At 34.8% G+C, this 18,694-nt stretch overlaps 1 protein-coding gene across 8 annotated transcripts in view; it reads right to left on the bottom strand.

Moving 5' to 3' along the window:
- LOC105477433 (EPH receptor A6) overlaps positions 1-18,694 on the bottom strand; it is a 950,680-nt gene that overhangs the window by 267,113 nt on the left and 664,873 nt on the right. For all 8 annotated transcript variants that reach the window (XM_071092526.1, XM_011733921.3, XM_011733919.3 and 5 more), the window contains 3 exons: positions 9,316-9,424; positions 5,207-5,277; positions 1,726-1,851 (listed from right to left, as the gene is read on the bottom strand). In XM_071092526.1, the coding sequence (XP_070948627.1) occupies positions 1,726-1,851; positions 5,207-5,277; positions 9,316-9,424 (306 nt within the window). The remainder of the gene's footprint in view (positions 1-1,725; positions 1,852-5,206; positions 5,278-9,315; positions 9,425-18,694) is intronic.

The raw sequence follows: 18,694 nt of genomic DNA on the forward strand, positions 1-18,694 counted from the left end.
TCTATCCCTTTGCTGTCTTAAGAAAACAAACTCCAAAGCTAAATGAATATAATTCAATCACTCTTCTCAATTATGCTTGCTGATGTGCTCTTTGTTCAGTGGAAGAAGATAGAGAATCTGGTTCCATTTCAGGTCCTTAATCTTGAAATTAGCTATGGCAGCTTCTTTGGCTGAGAACATAAAGATTATGAACATAAAGGCCCTTGTGGCAGCTTTCAGAGGGAGACCCAGCCATGCAGGAGATGAGGTGATCTACGGTACATAGGGAATGGAGTGAAATCAGGAAGAACTCTCTGCAAATGTGCCTGAAATTCTTGAGGTAGTTCTACTCTCTGTGTAACAGGATTAGCTTCATGAGTATGTGACTTGTGCAGTCACATAGAGCCTTGAGTTTAGGTGTGCCCTATAGTTGGTTTAGTTCTCTGTTGTCACCTTCTTGAAATTCCTAATAAATTTTTAACAAGAGACTCTGTATGTTTCAGGGTATACTGGGTCCTGCAAATTATGTAGTTTGTCCTTCTGGGTGAAAAAGGACTTTGAAAGAAACAGAGGATCATCAGCTGCTTTCTTTTGGCCTTTGTAAAGACATGACACCTGGCTGGAATGCCCATGCTTCCATCTGTTCTGCTGTTTCCAAAGGATTAAACAAATCTCCAGCATCTAGAGGAGACCTATGTTTCCCATTAAGATCCAGTCTCCCTTCTCTAGTTTAGGAAAACAGCCCCCCCGCATAAATACATGCATTTTAGCTGCATACATGGCAGCCGTCAGCAATTCTGTTTCCAAATTCTCTAGCACTTAAATGTGTCCATGTTATTGTTATTTGGACCATTGAGATGTGAATACTGTGTTTGGAAGTTTCAGGTTATTGCCTTAAAAGCAAAACCAGAGAGACTGATCTATTTCCTTTTCCTTCTCACAGGCAGGAAGGCAGATGTACTGGTGACCCAGCTTTGGTCATTTAGAGGAAGAGGGCATGCTAGGGGAAGGCAGAGCCAAGAATAGAAGGAACTTGGGCCTTGCAAGTCCCCCTGAATGAGAGCTCCGCAGCCAGCATGGACTATGCACTTTGGGTCAGGCATCTGAAAGAGGAATAAATTTGTATTCTGGAGTCTCTTTGTTACATCGGCTTAGGCTCTGCCCTTACCAATGTACAGCATAAATTCCTGTGTGGTGATTTACAAGAAATTTATATTTATTCAGAATAGGTAAATAATAAAGTGTTCTAAGTATTAGAAAATTCTACATAGCAAAAAACACTAATTTGCATTAAAATGACATAAAACTACACTGAACCAAATTTTCTCTTTGGTGATTCTCAGAACTTTTCTGTGTCTTGCAGAGGCTCATGGTCATCATTTTAAATACTATTATAATTATAGCATATGTCTATAGATGTTGGCGCTCGAGTAAATCTATAACCTTATGACAAACTCCTAAAAACTCTAGTTTCATTGTAATTTATCTCCACTATTAAAAAAAGGCCATAGAATGTTAAAAGTAACTTTTGTGAATGTTCTCAGTATTTGGAAACAAAAGGACACTCGGTATACTTAAAAAAAAAAACCAAACAAACAAAACCATATACAAACAAGATCATTTTACTTCTCACTTGTTAAAACTTTTCAATGACCAAAACTGCCAAGATATAAGATAGTATGTTGATAAACCAGTTACAAAGAAATTAAGGAATCTTTTGTTCAAAAGCGTAGATTTGACATTTACCTGCCCCAATGACTCTCTCAATGCGAATTCTTGAGGGATCAATCTCCTTTGCAAATTCATGAACTGCTAGGGATGGGTCTTCGTATGTATCTGGATCGATGTAAGTTTTAATTCCCGGGAAGCGCACTGCAACAACAACAACAAAACGATTGATTTAGTTTGAGTATCTCTGTAGTCTACATCTTGTGAACATTTAAAACGGGGAATGACATACTGAAGTAGTCAGTCTTATTAATGACTTAAAGTCTCTCTTTTCTTCCTGTCCCACGCTCTGCCCATATGAAAGCTTTGACTACAAGGGTCAAACATTTATTTACCTCACGGTTAATGTAGAATGACCTGGTGGATTCCTAGAAAGTGAGCTGACAGATTCCAGAAAACACATGTCTCATATTTCTGTAAAATGTTTAATCAGCTCACTCGTTCACTAAACTTCCAAAACAGTCCACATCTGCTGTAGCTTGGGGAATGGGAAAAATGAGGCATAAGCCTCCCTCCAAAACAAGGAAGCCCATCAGGGTCCCTCCTGTACCTTTTGTACTCTACGGCATTAGGTTTCATGAACTCATACCCTAGTCCTGTGGTCTCTCCCTTTTCCAGAAAACCTCAAGCAGTAAAGAACTGACTCCATGGCATAGAAGCAAGAAAGGCCAGTAGGGATAATGGCCGTTTTCTGTATTCACATAGTGGTTTCCATGGACTGACTGACTACACATAGTGCTGAAAAGGATCAGCTTGTCTATCCTGGTGGGAAGGATGGAAATCAAAGGCCCAAATCTGGTCATTGGTTGTATGTCTGTTGAGCTTCATTGGTGGGGATGGAGTGCTCACAGCCTACGGGCAGTTAGGATGATGAGAAAGGATGGCTAGAAAACATGAATGCGTGGTTGTATGTCCATTTGTGAGTATCCAAAGAAGTCACAGACTGCCTCTGCCCATGAATATCCCTCTGTTTTGCTCATTTATGTATTTCTTTTTTTTTTTTTTAGAGAAATGGCAGTCTTGCTACATTGTCCAGGCTGGCCTTGAATTCTTGAGCTCAAGTGATCCTCCTGCCTCAGCCTCCTGAGTAGCTGGGACTATAGACACAAGCCACCAAGCTGGCTCATTAATTTCCATTTTCCATTTTAGATCTCTAGACAGGAGGTCATTTCTTACATATCTTTCTATCTTTCCAACTATCTTTGGTATGGTTTTTACAGGCAATAATCACACAGAGAGCCTTTATTGAATACAGACTAGTAGGGATTAAAAGACCAATGTGAAGTTTGTGGCAGAGTGGATGGTATTTTGGTTTTGTTACTTCTTTTTTTTTTTTTTTTTTTTTTTTTGAGGCGGAGTCTCGCTCTGTCACCCCAGGCTGGAGTGCAGTGGCCGGATCTCAGCTCACTGCAAGCTCCGCCTCCCAGGTTCACGCCATTCTCCTGCCTCAGCCTCCCAAGTAGCTGGGACTACAGGCGCCTGCCACCTCGCCCGGCTAAGTTTTTGTATTTTTAGTAGAGACGGGGTTTCACTGTGTTAGCCAGGATGGTCTCGATCTCCTGACCTCGTGATCCGCCCGTCTCGGCCTCCCAAAGTGCTGGGATTACAGGCTTGAGCCACCGCGCCCGGCCTGGTTTTGTTACTTCTTAGATTTTGAAAGCCATATAATACCCAGCGTTAACTGTTTTTTGACTCTCCTTGCAAAACAGACAAAAAAATCAAAAGCAACAAACAAAAGGTAATAAAGTTTAGAGGAGGTATTGAAATGCCCAATATTAGCAGCAATTTGCTTCCTTAGTCCTTCTATGCCCATTGCCTTCATTTATATATTTGGTCTTCTGTCTTCTTAGTGCTACATATAGACCATGCGAAAATTAATATTTCTGAAATTAGCACCAGAAAAGCATATTTCTAGGTATATCCAGACCTGACACTAATTTTAACGTGTCATGCTTTTCTTGACTTCTCAAAGTATACACTGGAGAAAAGGAGAACAGATAGTCTCTACCTCTATTTTATATTCCATATGATATTTTTATAACAACTTAGTAGAATTTGTGATTTCAGACTGAGTTCTATAACCTCAAACCTAATAGCCACTACAAATTATTAGTGGTTTCTAATCAGATATGTCGTCGTGTTGATAATATTATGTTAGACACAGATAACAAGCATCATTTAGTAACTCATATGTGGTTTTAACTATTAAACTATTCAATTATTTAAGGTGGTATGCATTTCTATAGAATAAGACTAGTAAATATCACTTTTTTCCCATATAAACATGATATGTGTAGTAAAGAGGAAAATAAACAACCAAACTGAATTCCAGTTTTGAATACCTGGTTACTAATTTAACTTATCAACGTCTTCTTAAACATCAGTTGGTTAACTTTCTTCTACCTCCTTGGCTGTCTTGTTTTCATTGCTTCGTGCTGGGCCCATCTGGTTTGGTTTATGCTAACCTGACTCTTGGAAAACAGATAATAAATGCCTCAGGAGCACCTTCTCCCTCTGCATATCAGTACTAAATGCCCTGTAGTGAATCTTAAGGTTGCCCAGAGTAAGTCATCAGCCCAGGTGTCTGGATCCAGGTTTCTGCAATCTGTTTATAGCCTTTCCGGGTTATCCCAGGCCAGATATCAGTTCTCTCAGCTCTGCCAGTGCAGTAAGACTCAAACTTACTATATAAACACTCCTCACTTAAATCCTTTCCCTTTCCTGGAGGGTGGTATAGATTGAAATGTCCTTTATTATCTTTTGCTCAATTTGAAATAAAAGATAAATTAAAACAGTTCAGTTGCTTTGCATATTATCTCTACACTGTGGTTAATTAGAGAACATCCCTTTCTTGTTAATCCAGTGTCTCACAATAGAAAAACTGTCTTGCTGAAGTAGTTTGCAATTTGGAGGTGGAGGTGGAGGTGGATGTTGAGGAGGAGAAGTTGTCAATTATCAAACCAACTATAGTGGTAATTATAGGCTGCTTGGGAATAGATCTCTCAAATGAATATAACCTTGTAGTCAGCCCAAGGATTTCATACATATTCTAAGAGTTAAAGAGCTGATATTCTTTTTTAATATTAATGAATTGTAAATTGATTTGTTATATATTTAAAAGACAGTCCCTACAAGAAGGAATAAAGATTCCCTAATATTTATTTCTATGTCTAATGCTCCACTAGATAAAAACCAACTCATGTTTTGGAGCCATTGTGAGTGGTAAATAACTTGATAAAATCAGACAACTATTATTTTTAGCAAATTCAGTCTGTTGTGTTTTCCAGCAAGCAGAATTGGGAACAAGGTAATGTTATTTAATGAGAAGCAGGTGCAACTCTCACCAACAAACCTGGAAACCAGATGAAAATTCTTAATGCTGAAAGGTTGGAAGAGATTTTTTTTCTTTTGTTTTTCAACTCAATAGATAGCGTTTGAATGAACTCCTGAAGTGCTGGAACAGTACAAAATAATGAAAGAAAGTCACTGCGCTACTTACAATGCCCATTCTGTAAGTGGTTTCTTCTCTTCTCTTCTGACTTCATCTTGGCTTTTATGTACCATTGACATCTTTTAAAAAGATAAAAAGAAACTTGTTTTAAGAAGTATGCTGGATACAAAGCAAAACCAATTAAAATACGTATAATCTATGAACAAAGTTCTTGTCATACAGACCACTTTTACAATATCTTTATAACGTGAAAATATTCTATACAAGGATTTTTATGTACATTGAAACTAGTCCTAGAATAAAATACTGTCAAGTAGATGGATTTGCAAGACAGGAGTCTTAGAAAATATTTAATAATCTGCCATAACCATCCCTTATATGACTACTAATAGCTAGAGTTGGTAGAAAAAAAAATTAAAAGTCAGAATAAAAATGTATTTTGAGTCAGTATCTCAGAAATGTCTACAACTGTCTTCCATTTTCATTGCTAAACAGCAGGACGGTTCAGCAGTTTTATTTTTTAATATTTGGAATTTTGTAGAGGCATGTTCTAGTCTCCCTGTGGATCATGCTCTCAAGAGTTCTTCTGGCCGGGCGCGGTGGCTCACGCCTGTAATCCCAGCACTTTGGGAGGCCGAGGCGGGCGGATCACAAGGTCAGGAGATCGAGACCACGGTGAAACCCCGTCTCTACTAAAAATACAAAAAATTAGCCGGGCGCGGTTGTGGGCGCCTGTAGTCCCAGCTACTCGGGAGGCTGAGGCAGGAGAATGGCGTGAACCCGGGAGGCGGAGCTTGCAGTGAGCCGAGATCGCGCCACTGCACTCCAGCCTGGGCGACAGAGCGAGACTCCGTCTCAAAAAAAAAAAAAAAAAAAAAAAAAAAGTCTTCAATATGAGTAAATTCTTCAACATCCATATGATTTGATGGTATATCAAATTTCTACTGGATAAACAAAGTATATCTGTGTTACATAATTCAGTCTTTCAATGGGAATTTTGCCTCAAATTCTATGAAAAGTTGAGTATTTATTCAGAAATGTCTTACAGTTTTTATAGAATATTTTTCAATGAGTGCTCCCCTACCAAAGTGCTTAAGCGATACTTCAAAATATATATTTTTTCTATTTTATGGAATTGAAATTGTTCTCTTCAATGCATGGAATGTTAAAGCAATTTCTGATGAAATATAAATTGGCAAACATATAAACTGAAAGCTGAAAATAATTTAGCACAATTTTTTTTCTTCATCATTTAATTCTCCTTTTAAGTGGTATTTCTATTCTGCTCCAGGAATCCCAAATAAAGATAATATTTGAGCCCAACTCTCAAGTTTATTAGGCAATACTTATTTAGCCCGCAAAGATTGAAATGTTTTCTTTTGTGTTCATCATATTTATGTGTTAAGGAAATATTTTCTGATGCCTTAATGAAATGCTTTGCCACATGTGTATGTGCTATTTAAATCATTGTTTACCGAAATACTCTATGAAAAAATAAGGCCTTAACTTATGTTCTTGATACATATAACTGTATACAATTTTGCAATATAGTGAATCATCATTAAATTTCTTTTAAATGTACAGATGATTTTTTCTATTGTAAATAATATAATACTGATGTTAAATAAAATCACATTTAAGAAATTACTCCCTCCTTCAAAGAAACTTTGAAAATGGAAAACAAAAATATTTCTGAATCAAAATCAACCATCATACTTAATTTTCCACAGTATAGTTACATGATATAATTTGTATCTTTGGAGTTAAGATCTCCTTAAAGTACAATGGAACGGGATTGTACTTGAATAACTAAATAAAGTTTCTGGGCTCCAAAGCATATTGTCTTTAAATGGTATGTAACCTCATGATAATTAGAGTATTATAAAGTATCAGTGACCCCAGTTCAAAATGCATTGGCAGCATTAATGTTATAGAGGTTAAGGAATATACAGTAACGTTTATTCTTCTATTTAGCATTTTCCTAATAAAGTTTGCTAAACACATAGCAATGCTAAAGTACTGGCAATTTGATTTTCTTAACCAAATTGTCATTGTGACTTTACATACAACAAAATAATTTTATTTTCTTATTCCCTTTCTTTTTTAAACTTGCACCATTAACCCTCACTGAAACTTTCTCTCTGTCTCTCTCTTTCTCTTTTTCTCCCCTCCCCTCCCCTTCTTTTCCCTTCCCTCCTTCCTCTGTTTTTCTCTTTCCCTAACAGTAACTGTCTTGGAAACCCTCTCTTTGCCAGGGAGTCCAAAATAGTATGGGAATAATTTTAATCTTTTTCAGAAAACTTAGACCTCCACCAGGCTGTTTAGGGGTTTTATTTTTTATAACCACTTTACTCTGGCTAGTGATTCAAGTTTTTGTAGGCCATGTTTGATAAGCTGCAGTGCTGAACATTTAATCTTCAACCTAATAGTTAATTGGTTTAGAGACTCCAAAATTTGTTTTCTGTCCTCTATAAAAGATAAGCATTATCAAAGCTCTGATGATGGCAGACAGCTGTCAGAGGTTAGCCCTAAAAATAAAGGAAAAGGGTCCTAAGAGAATGCTGGACAACAGTGACTGATGGTGGCAACATGTTATGCCCAAATTAGTACTTTTATTACGATGAATTTATCATTATTTCCTGCATTCTTTCATGTCTGTTTTTTCCTTGTTACTATAGCTAGCACTATTCAATCAGCTAATCACCCCCCAAAACTAAAGACCCCCAAATACTCTCTCTTAATTCTAAGACCATTACTATATCTGTTTATATGCATGAAAAACTTAACTAAACATAGTTGTAATGTGCCTTCTTTCCGTTAATTTCACAAATAAGTCATCATTTTTAACTCAACCACATTAGAATATTCATGCTGCTTTTTCCTTGGTAAATTCTATAAAAGGAGGTTTGTTACAGCTAAATCTAATACCCTCTTACTGAAGAGAAGTTGTATATTTGTCAGAGACCCAGACTTGATACATGCAAAGTACCTGCCAAGTTCTATACTTTTTGGTGTGCTGTCAAAATTGTAGACAATTATTACATATGTGTATATCTTCTGTAATTTTAAGTAGATTAAATTTTAATAAAATATTGGCCCCTAAGCGGTTTTAAAACAAATAGTGTTTTCGGTTCACTGAAGGTAGCTATTTATTATTTCTGCTCTTTCTGAGGTACCAGTGTTTTCTGGAAGGGTTGGTGTGCTTTAGCTGGAGTCAGCATGGGTGTGTACTGTTTGGCTGACATTCTTTTTGCAGTTTTAAGTCTTGATAGTGGAATATTGCAGTAGATGTGTGTTTCAGATTATAAAAAAATCTGTTGAGGTATTCTTTTGTGCCCCTATTGATATCTAGATAGAATATTTTATCTTCTTGTTAGAATGATCTGAGAATAAAATATTGTGATTTCTGAAAAAAGTCTAGGCCAAATACCATCGATTAAATAAGAAATAACATTTATTCTTTCATATAATGTTATACATATTATCTTCATTCACATCTCTGTATTATCAGCACCTGGCTTATGGTGTTCATACTATTTATTTAAAAGTCATTAAATGGTTTTAATATACTTCTGTATCAAACCTGTGTAAAAATAGAAAACTAAGGTTCTGATGGGTGAATCACTTTGACCAGCTAGTCAGGATTCAAATTTAGGATTTTTGCTATGTTAAATTTACTGTTAGTTTATATTTTTATTCATATTACTTTGAAGTATAGAAATATTGGATTTATAAAACCAATTAATACATTTCTAACATAGACAGTTTCAATATTTAATTGATAAAATATTATATTTCTATAACACCAGGTTTATAAAGAGTTTTTATATAAATTGTTCTGGCTTTCCATTAAAATATTTTTTAATAAAATTAATTTGATGGTGTAATTTGATTATAGTAAAGGAAAAACACAGAGTAACTTATTGAGTATAAATTCATCATTCCTAGCTTTCAAACAGCTTTAGTCATCTTTGGATCTTTCCATATTCAGGGACTTGTTGACACAGAGAACTAATGATGGTTCACTGACAGAGTGGATTCTTCTGGGATCCCTCTCGACCTCAGGTGTGCTTTGTTATATCTACAAGCATTTGAATACTCAGTGTATAAAAAGAGTGGTTATTCATCTTGGAAATAGTCTGGTATGTTTCAGTTACCTTCCAGTGATTAAGAAGAATAAAGTCAGGATGACGAGGAGAGTGAATCCACCAACAGCGGCGGTGGCTATCACGAGAATCTGTCCTTGTTCTGCTGCCATGTCAGAAGCTGAAATAGAGATACAATATTAAAACTTCCCTGGGTGACATTTCACTATTAAAACCATTTTACAATTTAATTTATACTAGAAAGTACAATAACGGATGCCAAGCCCAGCATATTTGGCCTTTATTTCAGTATTTGACACATATGAAGCAAACCCAAAATAAATGAGTTTTGACTAAGGGCTGAAGAGTTGGGGCCATAATCCACAACATAAACCTCTCCTCTTTCTTCAAAAAAGGTCAATAAAGTAGATGAATTCTTAGTAGCCCTTATTTTAAGATTAAGTATGTGCTGTAAAACTAAATCAGCAGATGGGCTAAAGGATTCTGTTTTATGTCATTGCTCACCGTATTTCCTCTTAAACACTCTGGCCAACAGACCAGGCTTTATAGACTGTTTTGATATCTGTTTTCACAAAGTAGAAAGACTACTGTATAATTCCTTTTAAGAATGATGTTCTTTATACTTCATAGAGCTTAATCCACACACTAAAATTGTGGAATTCCACCTCCACAGCACGAGGATATGCATAGTGGGTGCTCAGATGTTTAATCAGCAATAACTGGAAAAATGATATTTAAAAGCTTCCTTTTTTGAAGAAAAGACCAGATTATATATGGTAGCAACATGTTCCTTCTTTCATTGATAAAACTGTCTCTTAAAACCACAGGAGCTGCATGTTTTACTAATCTTCCAGGAATCTTTTAACATATATCATTTCAATTAATTTATTAGCACTTCTAATTTTTTTATTCATAATGCTTTAATCAAATTTTTAATGAGTGGAATAGGCAATTGTTTAATAATAGAGGTAAGAAAACAGAAGCACAGAAAAAACTGAAGAAATTGCTGAAGCCCACATAGAACTATGACCAGAATTCAGTCTTTCAGGTTTTTGTCTCATTTCTCCATTTTTTTTTTTTTTTACTATAACTTGTAGTAATCATTCAGTTAACCATCAATATTCTAGAAAACCAAATCAATCAGTCTCTTAATGTTCCTTAACTGAAATTAAACTTATTTTTTATTTTGACTACTGAAAATAAATAATATCTATTAATCTCATCAGTTACTAGAGAAAATTGAATCAAATAAGGTATATAACTGAGAAGCAAACTGCAGAAGTCTCTAACATAATAATTTATTAAACTTGAGTATTTTACAGCTTCCACAGAAGTAGATCTTTTCTTGAGAATTAAGTATGCAGTATACTATGTGCAAATTCATATCCAGAGTAATAGCATTCTCATAAAAATGACATATCTAAAACAGAATGTCTAAGCCTTAAACACTATTGCCAAGTCAGTAAGAAACCAGTCATAGCATTTTAGAGACTTTTAAAAAAGTCTAAATGTTAATAAAAACAAAAGTCATTTATGTTCAGTTTTCAGTAAGAGAAATTTATTAAATCTTAGAATTAGAATTTAGTCACTATTTAATCAAGACATTTTCAAGCAATCTACTACTATGTTAAGTTTTTGCTCATAATCTGTGCAGAGACAAGTTAAGTAGTTGCATTTTATCCAATAAATAATGTACTGAAGGTTTTTTATTAGGTCTTCACTGAATTTCCTAATCTTCAAAATAGCACTGATATCATGGGAATTAATGTTGTGCTCTAAAATGTCACATATTCTCACTGAAAGTTATTGAATAACAAAAATGTAAGAAATAGTTGTTCTAGAAAACATTATCTTTTTGAAGATAAAGCAGATGGCATTTACCCAAAAAACATTATTTACTTAGAAACTGTTGTATCTGTAAAATATATAGTATAATTCAAGAATTTTGAATCAGGGGCATATAGTTTCATAATAGTTAGGTAGCTATAATTTGTTGAGTCCAAAATTCAGAGGAAGATTTAGTAATTGGGTGCCTTTTGAAAGTCAGATTACTTTGTCATAAAAAATGGTGTTGTTTGACATACATCATTACTGACTAAACTGCTAATTCTACAAATATGTCTCCTTTTGCACACTTGTTATTACATTTATAAACTTTGTTTTAATTAAAATTTTAATTAGATAACAATCTTAAGTTATGACCCTTTGAAAAATGCATATTCCTACATAATTGCTTCTTAAACTTAGGAACCATAAACACTTCTCTGTGTAGAATAAAATATGTTATTGGAAAATAAGGGTATTTAATGAAACACTATTATACTGGAAGTAAAATGCTACAGATTGTGAGGCTGGGATGATTATAAAAACCTCATCAACATTATCAACTTCAACAAGACCAACAGTCATTATTTATTTAATAGGAAACTATGAGCATCAATTCATTATCCAAATTATCTTCACAATGATCTTGATAGGTAGGCACTATTATCACTCCTAGTTTTAACAGTTATTTTACTTTCTCAAGGTTACATATCTTGTCAAGAGAAAGCTGGCAATCCAGGTTCCATTTGTCGATCTCCAAGCCCAAGCAATTGCCAGTACTTTAAACCACCATTTTTACTAACAGAAGAACTAACTAGATCTAGCTGTTTTGGTCACCCTAGAACAATCATAGCCTTGCTTGAACTTGGTTTCATATCTGTAAAATGATAATGTTGAATGTAATATTCTTGTCACAATCTTTCAGAGCAATTGTACTATGATATTGTGTTACCCATGCAGGCTGCAACCAAATAGTGGAAAGAACAAGATTTGCCATATGGAAATAAAAATGATCAGGAGCTTGGTCCTGATGGGGTTAATTTTTGTCTTTTACCATATTAGTGTTCGTCCGTCACAGAGCTCTGACCTCATTTCAGGATAAACTACAAGGCCCTTAACTTTGTTATCAAGGCTGTCTACAAATGGCTCTAGCATATGTCTTTAGATACATCTTATATTCTCCAAGCATACTGAATTTCTTCCAGTTCCTAGAAGGAGCCAAACTCTTAATATCTAGTCAATTTCTAATCACTCCTTCATGAATAGCCCATCATTTGGAAAGCTTTTCTTTTCTGGTTGTTTAGATTTGGGTAGGTCCCCAGACAGATGTTCCCTAAGACCCTTAAACTATTTCTACCAATAAAACCATCACATTTTATTGAAATTACTTTTTATAATCCGTCTTTCCCATTTGATTTCAAATTCAGTGAGAGCAGGAACTATATTCACTATGATATCCATAGTGGGGTGAATGGTGACAGCCTTTCCCCTCCCCTCCAAAAAGGAATTTGCAGGCGTAATTAAGAATCTTGATTATCCTGGATTAACCAGGTGGTCCCCAATCCAATGACAAGTGTCCTTGTAAGAGACAAAAGTGGAGAAGCCAAAGAGGAGAAGGCCATGTAAAGACACACGTAAAGACTAAGGCAGAGACTGGAGGTATGCTACCCACAAGCCAAAGAATGAAGACACCAAAAGGAAGGAGAGAAAAGGAAGAAGTCTTAGAACCTCTGGAGGGAGCATGCTTTTGGTCTCCAGAGCTGTGATATATTATTTTAAGCCACTGACTTAGTGATAATTTGTTGAAACAGTCCTAGGAAACCAATACAGTGTCCAATCTACGTGGTAGTTAATATTCCTTTGAGTAAATGGGTTGAATAATTATTTGCACTGTATGGTTCTGGTAAGAAAAGGTCAGGAGTAATCCACATTCCCACCCTTCCCTTGACATGTGAGGAAGATTTACCATCAGTGTAGCTATACAATATATATGAAGAGTGTGTACCCAACACTAATCAGAAAAATCCAATTAATCTGTGTGCTTGGAGACAATGCTTTCTGGGAGGTAGAAGCTACTAGGGAATTCAGACTGCTACATTTTACCAAGTTGAGTGGATTAAAGCTCAGAAATATGAGTCTAAGGTTGAGAATTTATTAGTTCATTCAATTAATATTTATTGAGCAACTAGTATATGCTAGGCACTAACATAGACACAGGGTATACAATGATGAACAAAACACAGTTACTGTGCTCATGGATTTTCAGTTCAGTGGGGAAGACAAGACACTGAACAACAAATTACAAAAGTAAATATTGTTACAAAAGGGAAACTGAACGGTGTTGGAAAAGAGTAAGCAGCCTCTGGCAGTGAGTGAGCTGACAGGGAATCTGGGAGAATGTAATGTGTTGGAAGAAGTAAGAGGAGGAACAGGATGATCACCTCCTTGGATAGAGATCTCATTAATTTGATTTATTTAAATAGACACTTAAATAAACAAATAAGCAAACCATGAAATTATCTACCAAATGGATTCCAAGAAAATACAGTATAGCTATAAATGTCTCTGTTATGAAAACTTGTCTATAGCATTATCCATTCATTTTTTTCAATCTTGAGCAAAAGCTTATTTCTCATTAGCTTTGTAGGAGAAAAATGTATAATTTACTCACATAAGTAGCATCTGTTGAAAGCAAACTTGTCCCTAAAAAGAACCACGCTGAAATTCATAGTGTAAAATAAAATTTATTTGTGACTGGCTGATTGGAAATGATCCTTTGTTTAATTGCGGGGTTGTATTCTTGGACAAAGATAAGTATATTAAAATGATGCACTTCACTCTATGATTTGGGAAAAAGTATACTTCCTTAAGAAGAAGCAATTATGCAGAAAGAATTGGGAAATTGTGACTGAGCAACAGCGCTTGGCATAAGTTGTGGTGACATTATTAAGTGTGGTTTGTTTCCATCTAAAGAAAAAAAAAGTGAAATGCTTGACTTGGAATCTAAATACTTAAAAAAGAGATTTCATATCTTTAGGAAAGTGTGAGAGAAAGGCAATTTGGCTATTTTTAACCAAGGAATTTTCTTCTGTGGAGGCATATGATTTTGTCTCCCTGTAATCAAGATTATTCTAGTTTATATTTACATTTCAAAGTAAAATCTGTTATTTGTATTCTGTGTCATTTTCTGTGGGATAGATTTCTAAAGTTAACTCTTTTCCGTTATGAACATCTTTTTAAAGTTATTGAAGACAGTAGTTAACATGAATTTTTAAATAAAGCATCTCACAAAAAAATGCTGCTCAGTGAAATAAATTGTCTTCATAGTTTCACCAGAATGATTTCTTTAAGCACAGCACAAATCTCAACAAAGCCCTGAATTTATGATACCCAGTAAATTAATTTTAAAGTTTATGGACAACCAATACAGGAAAATTCTCCTCTCAGGTCATGTATAGAAATCAGAATTGGCTTAACTTTTTGAGAATTTAGCAACACAATGGAGATTAATTAATCTGCACATTCTCAACACCACATTCTCATGCAGACAGAAGAGTATGAGATACAAATGAAAGCTCAGGAAACATATCTTCTAGATGAACATACACTTGTGACTTTGTGGATGATACTGCTATCATTTTGGTCACATGGACTTGAAAGCATAGGGTTATCCTTGATTTTGCATTTTCCTACAACTCCAAGTCCACAGTCAAGTTTTTCATCTTGCCTTTAGTACCAGTGACAGAGCCTACCATCAGGCTTCAGCCCTGCAGGAGTAGACTAGTTTTACCATTTGCTATTAGGTTGCCTTTGCACACTATCTTTTCAAAATCCATCCACATTATAGGGACAGATAATTATTCTTCACAATAATATTTTAAAATATTGAGAACATTTCCCATTGCCTACAGGGTAAAATCATCCCTTTCCCATGTATCCCATTCTCAGAGATGTTCAGGCAAGAAAACTTGGACTCAGCCCTCATCCAATTCTCTCCTTCACCTTCCAAGTTGATCAGTCCTGTCCCTTATAATTTTCAAGTATTTCTTAGATTCTTTCTCATTCTCTCCAACTCCCACTGTATTTTCTTAGTTCAGGTACCCATATTATCACATGTATTTGAAATCAGCTAGACAGCAGGCTCAATTATGTGATTCAGTTGAACAATAGAAAGCAAGGCAAAAACAAAAAAGATTCTCTAGAAAGATAACTGACTGAGGTCCACATACTATAAAACAGCTTTGACACCTCACAGTTTTACTTCATACATATTTGTTGATTTCCAAGTTCATAAAATAGTATAGTAGGCAACAGATTAGAAGATAGATTGGGGAGGCATGTACAGAGAGAGAGTTGAATAGAATTGCACACTGCTAGTCAGACTGATGGAAGAGGTGGAAAAACTGAAAATCTGACACAAGATTCCAAAATGGATACTAGTCAGGAGCCAGGAGTTTAGGATCAAATAGCCCTACAAAATTCAAGGAGCATCAAATAATTCACTATGTTTTATAACTCAATAATACATTAATATGATCATTCGATATTAATTAGAAAATACTGAGATAAGTCCAATATGTTTTATTTGAAAGGACAAGAGTTTGGGAACGCATGATTAAAAAATGTTTGCCTCCAAACTATTACAAAGTTATAAAAATAATACTTTTAAGATTAAACCCTGGCCAAAAACTTAAATTACCAAAATGATTCATTTCCTGAGAATTTCAGTTTTTTGACTCATCTCTACTACAAGCCTCTTGAGGGCAGAATAATGAGGTTCAACTTTCTATATAACAAGGGATTAGCATAAGTCATACATAGTATAGGTATTAATACATGTGTATTGTTTGTGAAGAAGAGATAAAAATGACATTCTAAATATAAGGATAAAATGCCCTTGGCTAAAAAACAGTTTACTTACTTGATGTGTGTGTCAAAACGCTTAGACATGTTGTAATTTTACATTACATTCCCTTTCATATTTGTATTTTGTAAATCATTATGTACAGAGGTAAATTAATAGGAAATAATGTGGGTCAATTTCTTTTTCCTAAATATCCCTGCTTTGAAAAAAAGTAAAAATAGTCTACAAAGTATTATAATGATATCTTCCTTTTACATTTATTCACTATTTATATTTATTCACTATTTACATTTATTCACTATTTGATGCTATCTACTCAAAGGAAAAGATAAGATTATAAATAATAATTTATTCAGAAATAGATTAATAGAAAATAATGTGGGTCATTTTTTTTTCCTAAATATCCCTACCTAGGCTTTGAAAAAAAGTAAATATAGTCAACATAGTATTATACTGACATCTTTCTTTTACATTCATTCAATATTTGATGCTCTCTACCCAAAGGAAAAGTAGCTCTAAGATTAGAAATAAAAGAGAATAGCAAGAGATTGTCTTTTCCATTCAGGTAAGCTGGTTACTGATTTCTCAGCTGGATGGAAACAAACCTCCTGGGTCATTTCTGTTGAAGCAGAGACCCTTAGCAGGGATCATACTTCCCCCCCCCCCCCCAGAAAGTGATTTCACAGCTGTGCCTTCTTCTACTCCTCTGCCACTTCTCCAGAAACAATACAATTGAGTACATCAAACTGTGACTACACTGAAACACCAAAGATTTTGAGATTCACTCTTCCTGATGACCTCAATTTACTTGTCAGGTAAAAATGCCAAATGACACGGGGATAATTGGAAAATGTGAGTTTGGTACAATTTGATGGAGAGGCAGAAGCAGAGGCAAATAGTGTAGCATAATGAAATATTTTCTGACTTTTTTTTTAAAAAAGAGATTCTTGTGTTCATTAATGAATGGTCAAGATGCCTTACCACAGGTAGGCTTCATGTGACAAATTTCAAAGAACAAAGAAAATGATTGAGACATTTAAACACCTGAAACTATGGTCAACATTCTAAATGTCAAAGATGTAATTTGTAATTGTCTGTATTTCATATTGTTACTGGCAGTTGAGATAGGTCTTGAGAACATTTTTCTCAAAGAATATTTATATCTTCATGCATATATCTTTCATCCTTTAAAAAGTTTTTTAAGATCCAGTGTAAAATAGCATTTCCATACAAATTTCACAACTTCCCTGGATCACTGACCTGGAACCAATGATATTCAATTTTAAATTCTATTCACCATGTGCCATAATATTAATAGTGGATATTTGCAAATTGGTGAGCATATCTAGGCACTTGAGGTTACAGCTTCTTAATATAACAGTTACTGTGGTTTGAGATAAAGAGCTTTGTAATGAAATTGATCATCATTAGGGATCACACATTTTGTAAGTTGTATGAACTGTATAAACTTAGATTTATTTGGAGTCTATTTTTCTTAGAAAAAGTATTTAAAGAAAATAAACTTGATTTTAAAAACTGAATTATTTAGAAAAAATTCTAAATAATTTCTTGAGGAAATTCTCATTCACCAACTGATTATTCATTCAAAAACAACAAAAATACTGTTTGCTAAGCACTGTGATATAGAGCTTGGGGAGATGAAGAAAACTGAAGTGTGATTTCCTCCTAGCGTTTCTCTTTAGTGAGAGAGAGATGCAGACCTTAGTCGTAATACAGAAACACTGGTGCTAGAATGGTGGTATATGTGAAGGTCACAGGACAAGAGGGGGAGACTGGTAATCTCCATAGGAAAAATCATACGAAGGTTATAAAGAAGGTGATTCTTAAACTAAATCTGGAATGATTCAAAGAAATCTGCAAGTCACCAACATGGTGAGTAGATATTAGACACTATAGCTTGAGGAAACATCACAAATACTACAAAGATACAACTAGCACAACATCTTCAGGAGTTTATATGTACTTTTATATGCCTGGGACACATACCAAAATGCACAAGAGGAAGTTGGAGAGAGAGGCAAGGAATAGGTCATCATAATTTAAACTGAAACTGACTCCAGTCAGCATGCTTGAGTTTTTCTCAAGTTACTATTAATATTCAGATTCCAGAATAGGGTATATACAGATGTTTACTGAAAATTGCCATTTTTACCAGAGACATAAACTCTTGCAAATATATGAGAACACTGAAGGCAAACCCAACAGAGAAGAAAACAGAACTGAGACGGAGACATTATTAAAGACATCATTGGAAAGCCTGGATTTGGCCTGACCCTCACACTACCCCTTTGACTTTTCAGTTACCTGAGGCAATAAAGTCCCACTTTTTATTAAGCCAGTACATTTTTGTCACTTGAAATAGAGAGTCCTATTTAATATAATGAACCAAGAGGAAATAATTAGACTGGATGTAAATGCTAATATGTGGCAGGGCGATGCAGGACTTTATATATCCAAACTAGGTATAGTTACTTCTCATTGTTTATTATGTTGCTTGAGTTGAATATTTTCTATCTAGCTTTACTATCATCTTTTGATTTTGATAAACACAGCCTCTCAAGTCTGTTTGCCTGGTAACTGGATGGATAGGATTGGAAGCGTAGGGTGAAATGGAGTGGAAATGTCCTTACCTTTCCAAAAACAATCTTTTTCTATAGAATGACTAACAAATGTGCCAGGAGATATTCCAATTTATTTTTCTTTAATAGATGGATAGTTTTG

This window comes from Macaca nemestrina, chromosome 2, assembly GCF_043159975.1.
Source record: "Macaca nemestrina isolate mMacNem1 chromosome 2, mMacNem.hap1, whole genome shotgun sequence".
Taxonomy (NCBI): domain Eukaryota; kingdom Metazoa; phylum Chordata; class Mammalia; order Primates; family Cercopithecidae; genus Macaca; species Macaca nemestrina.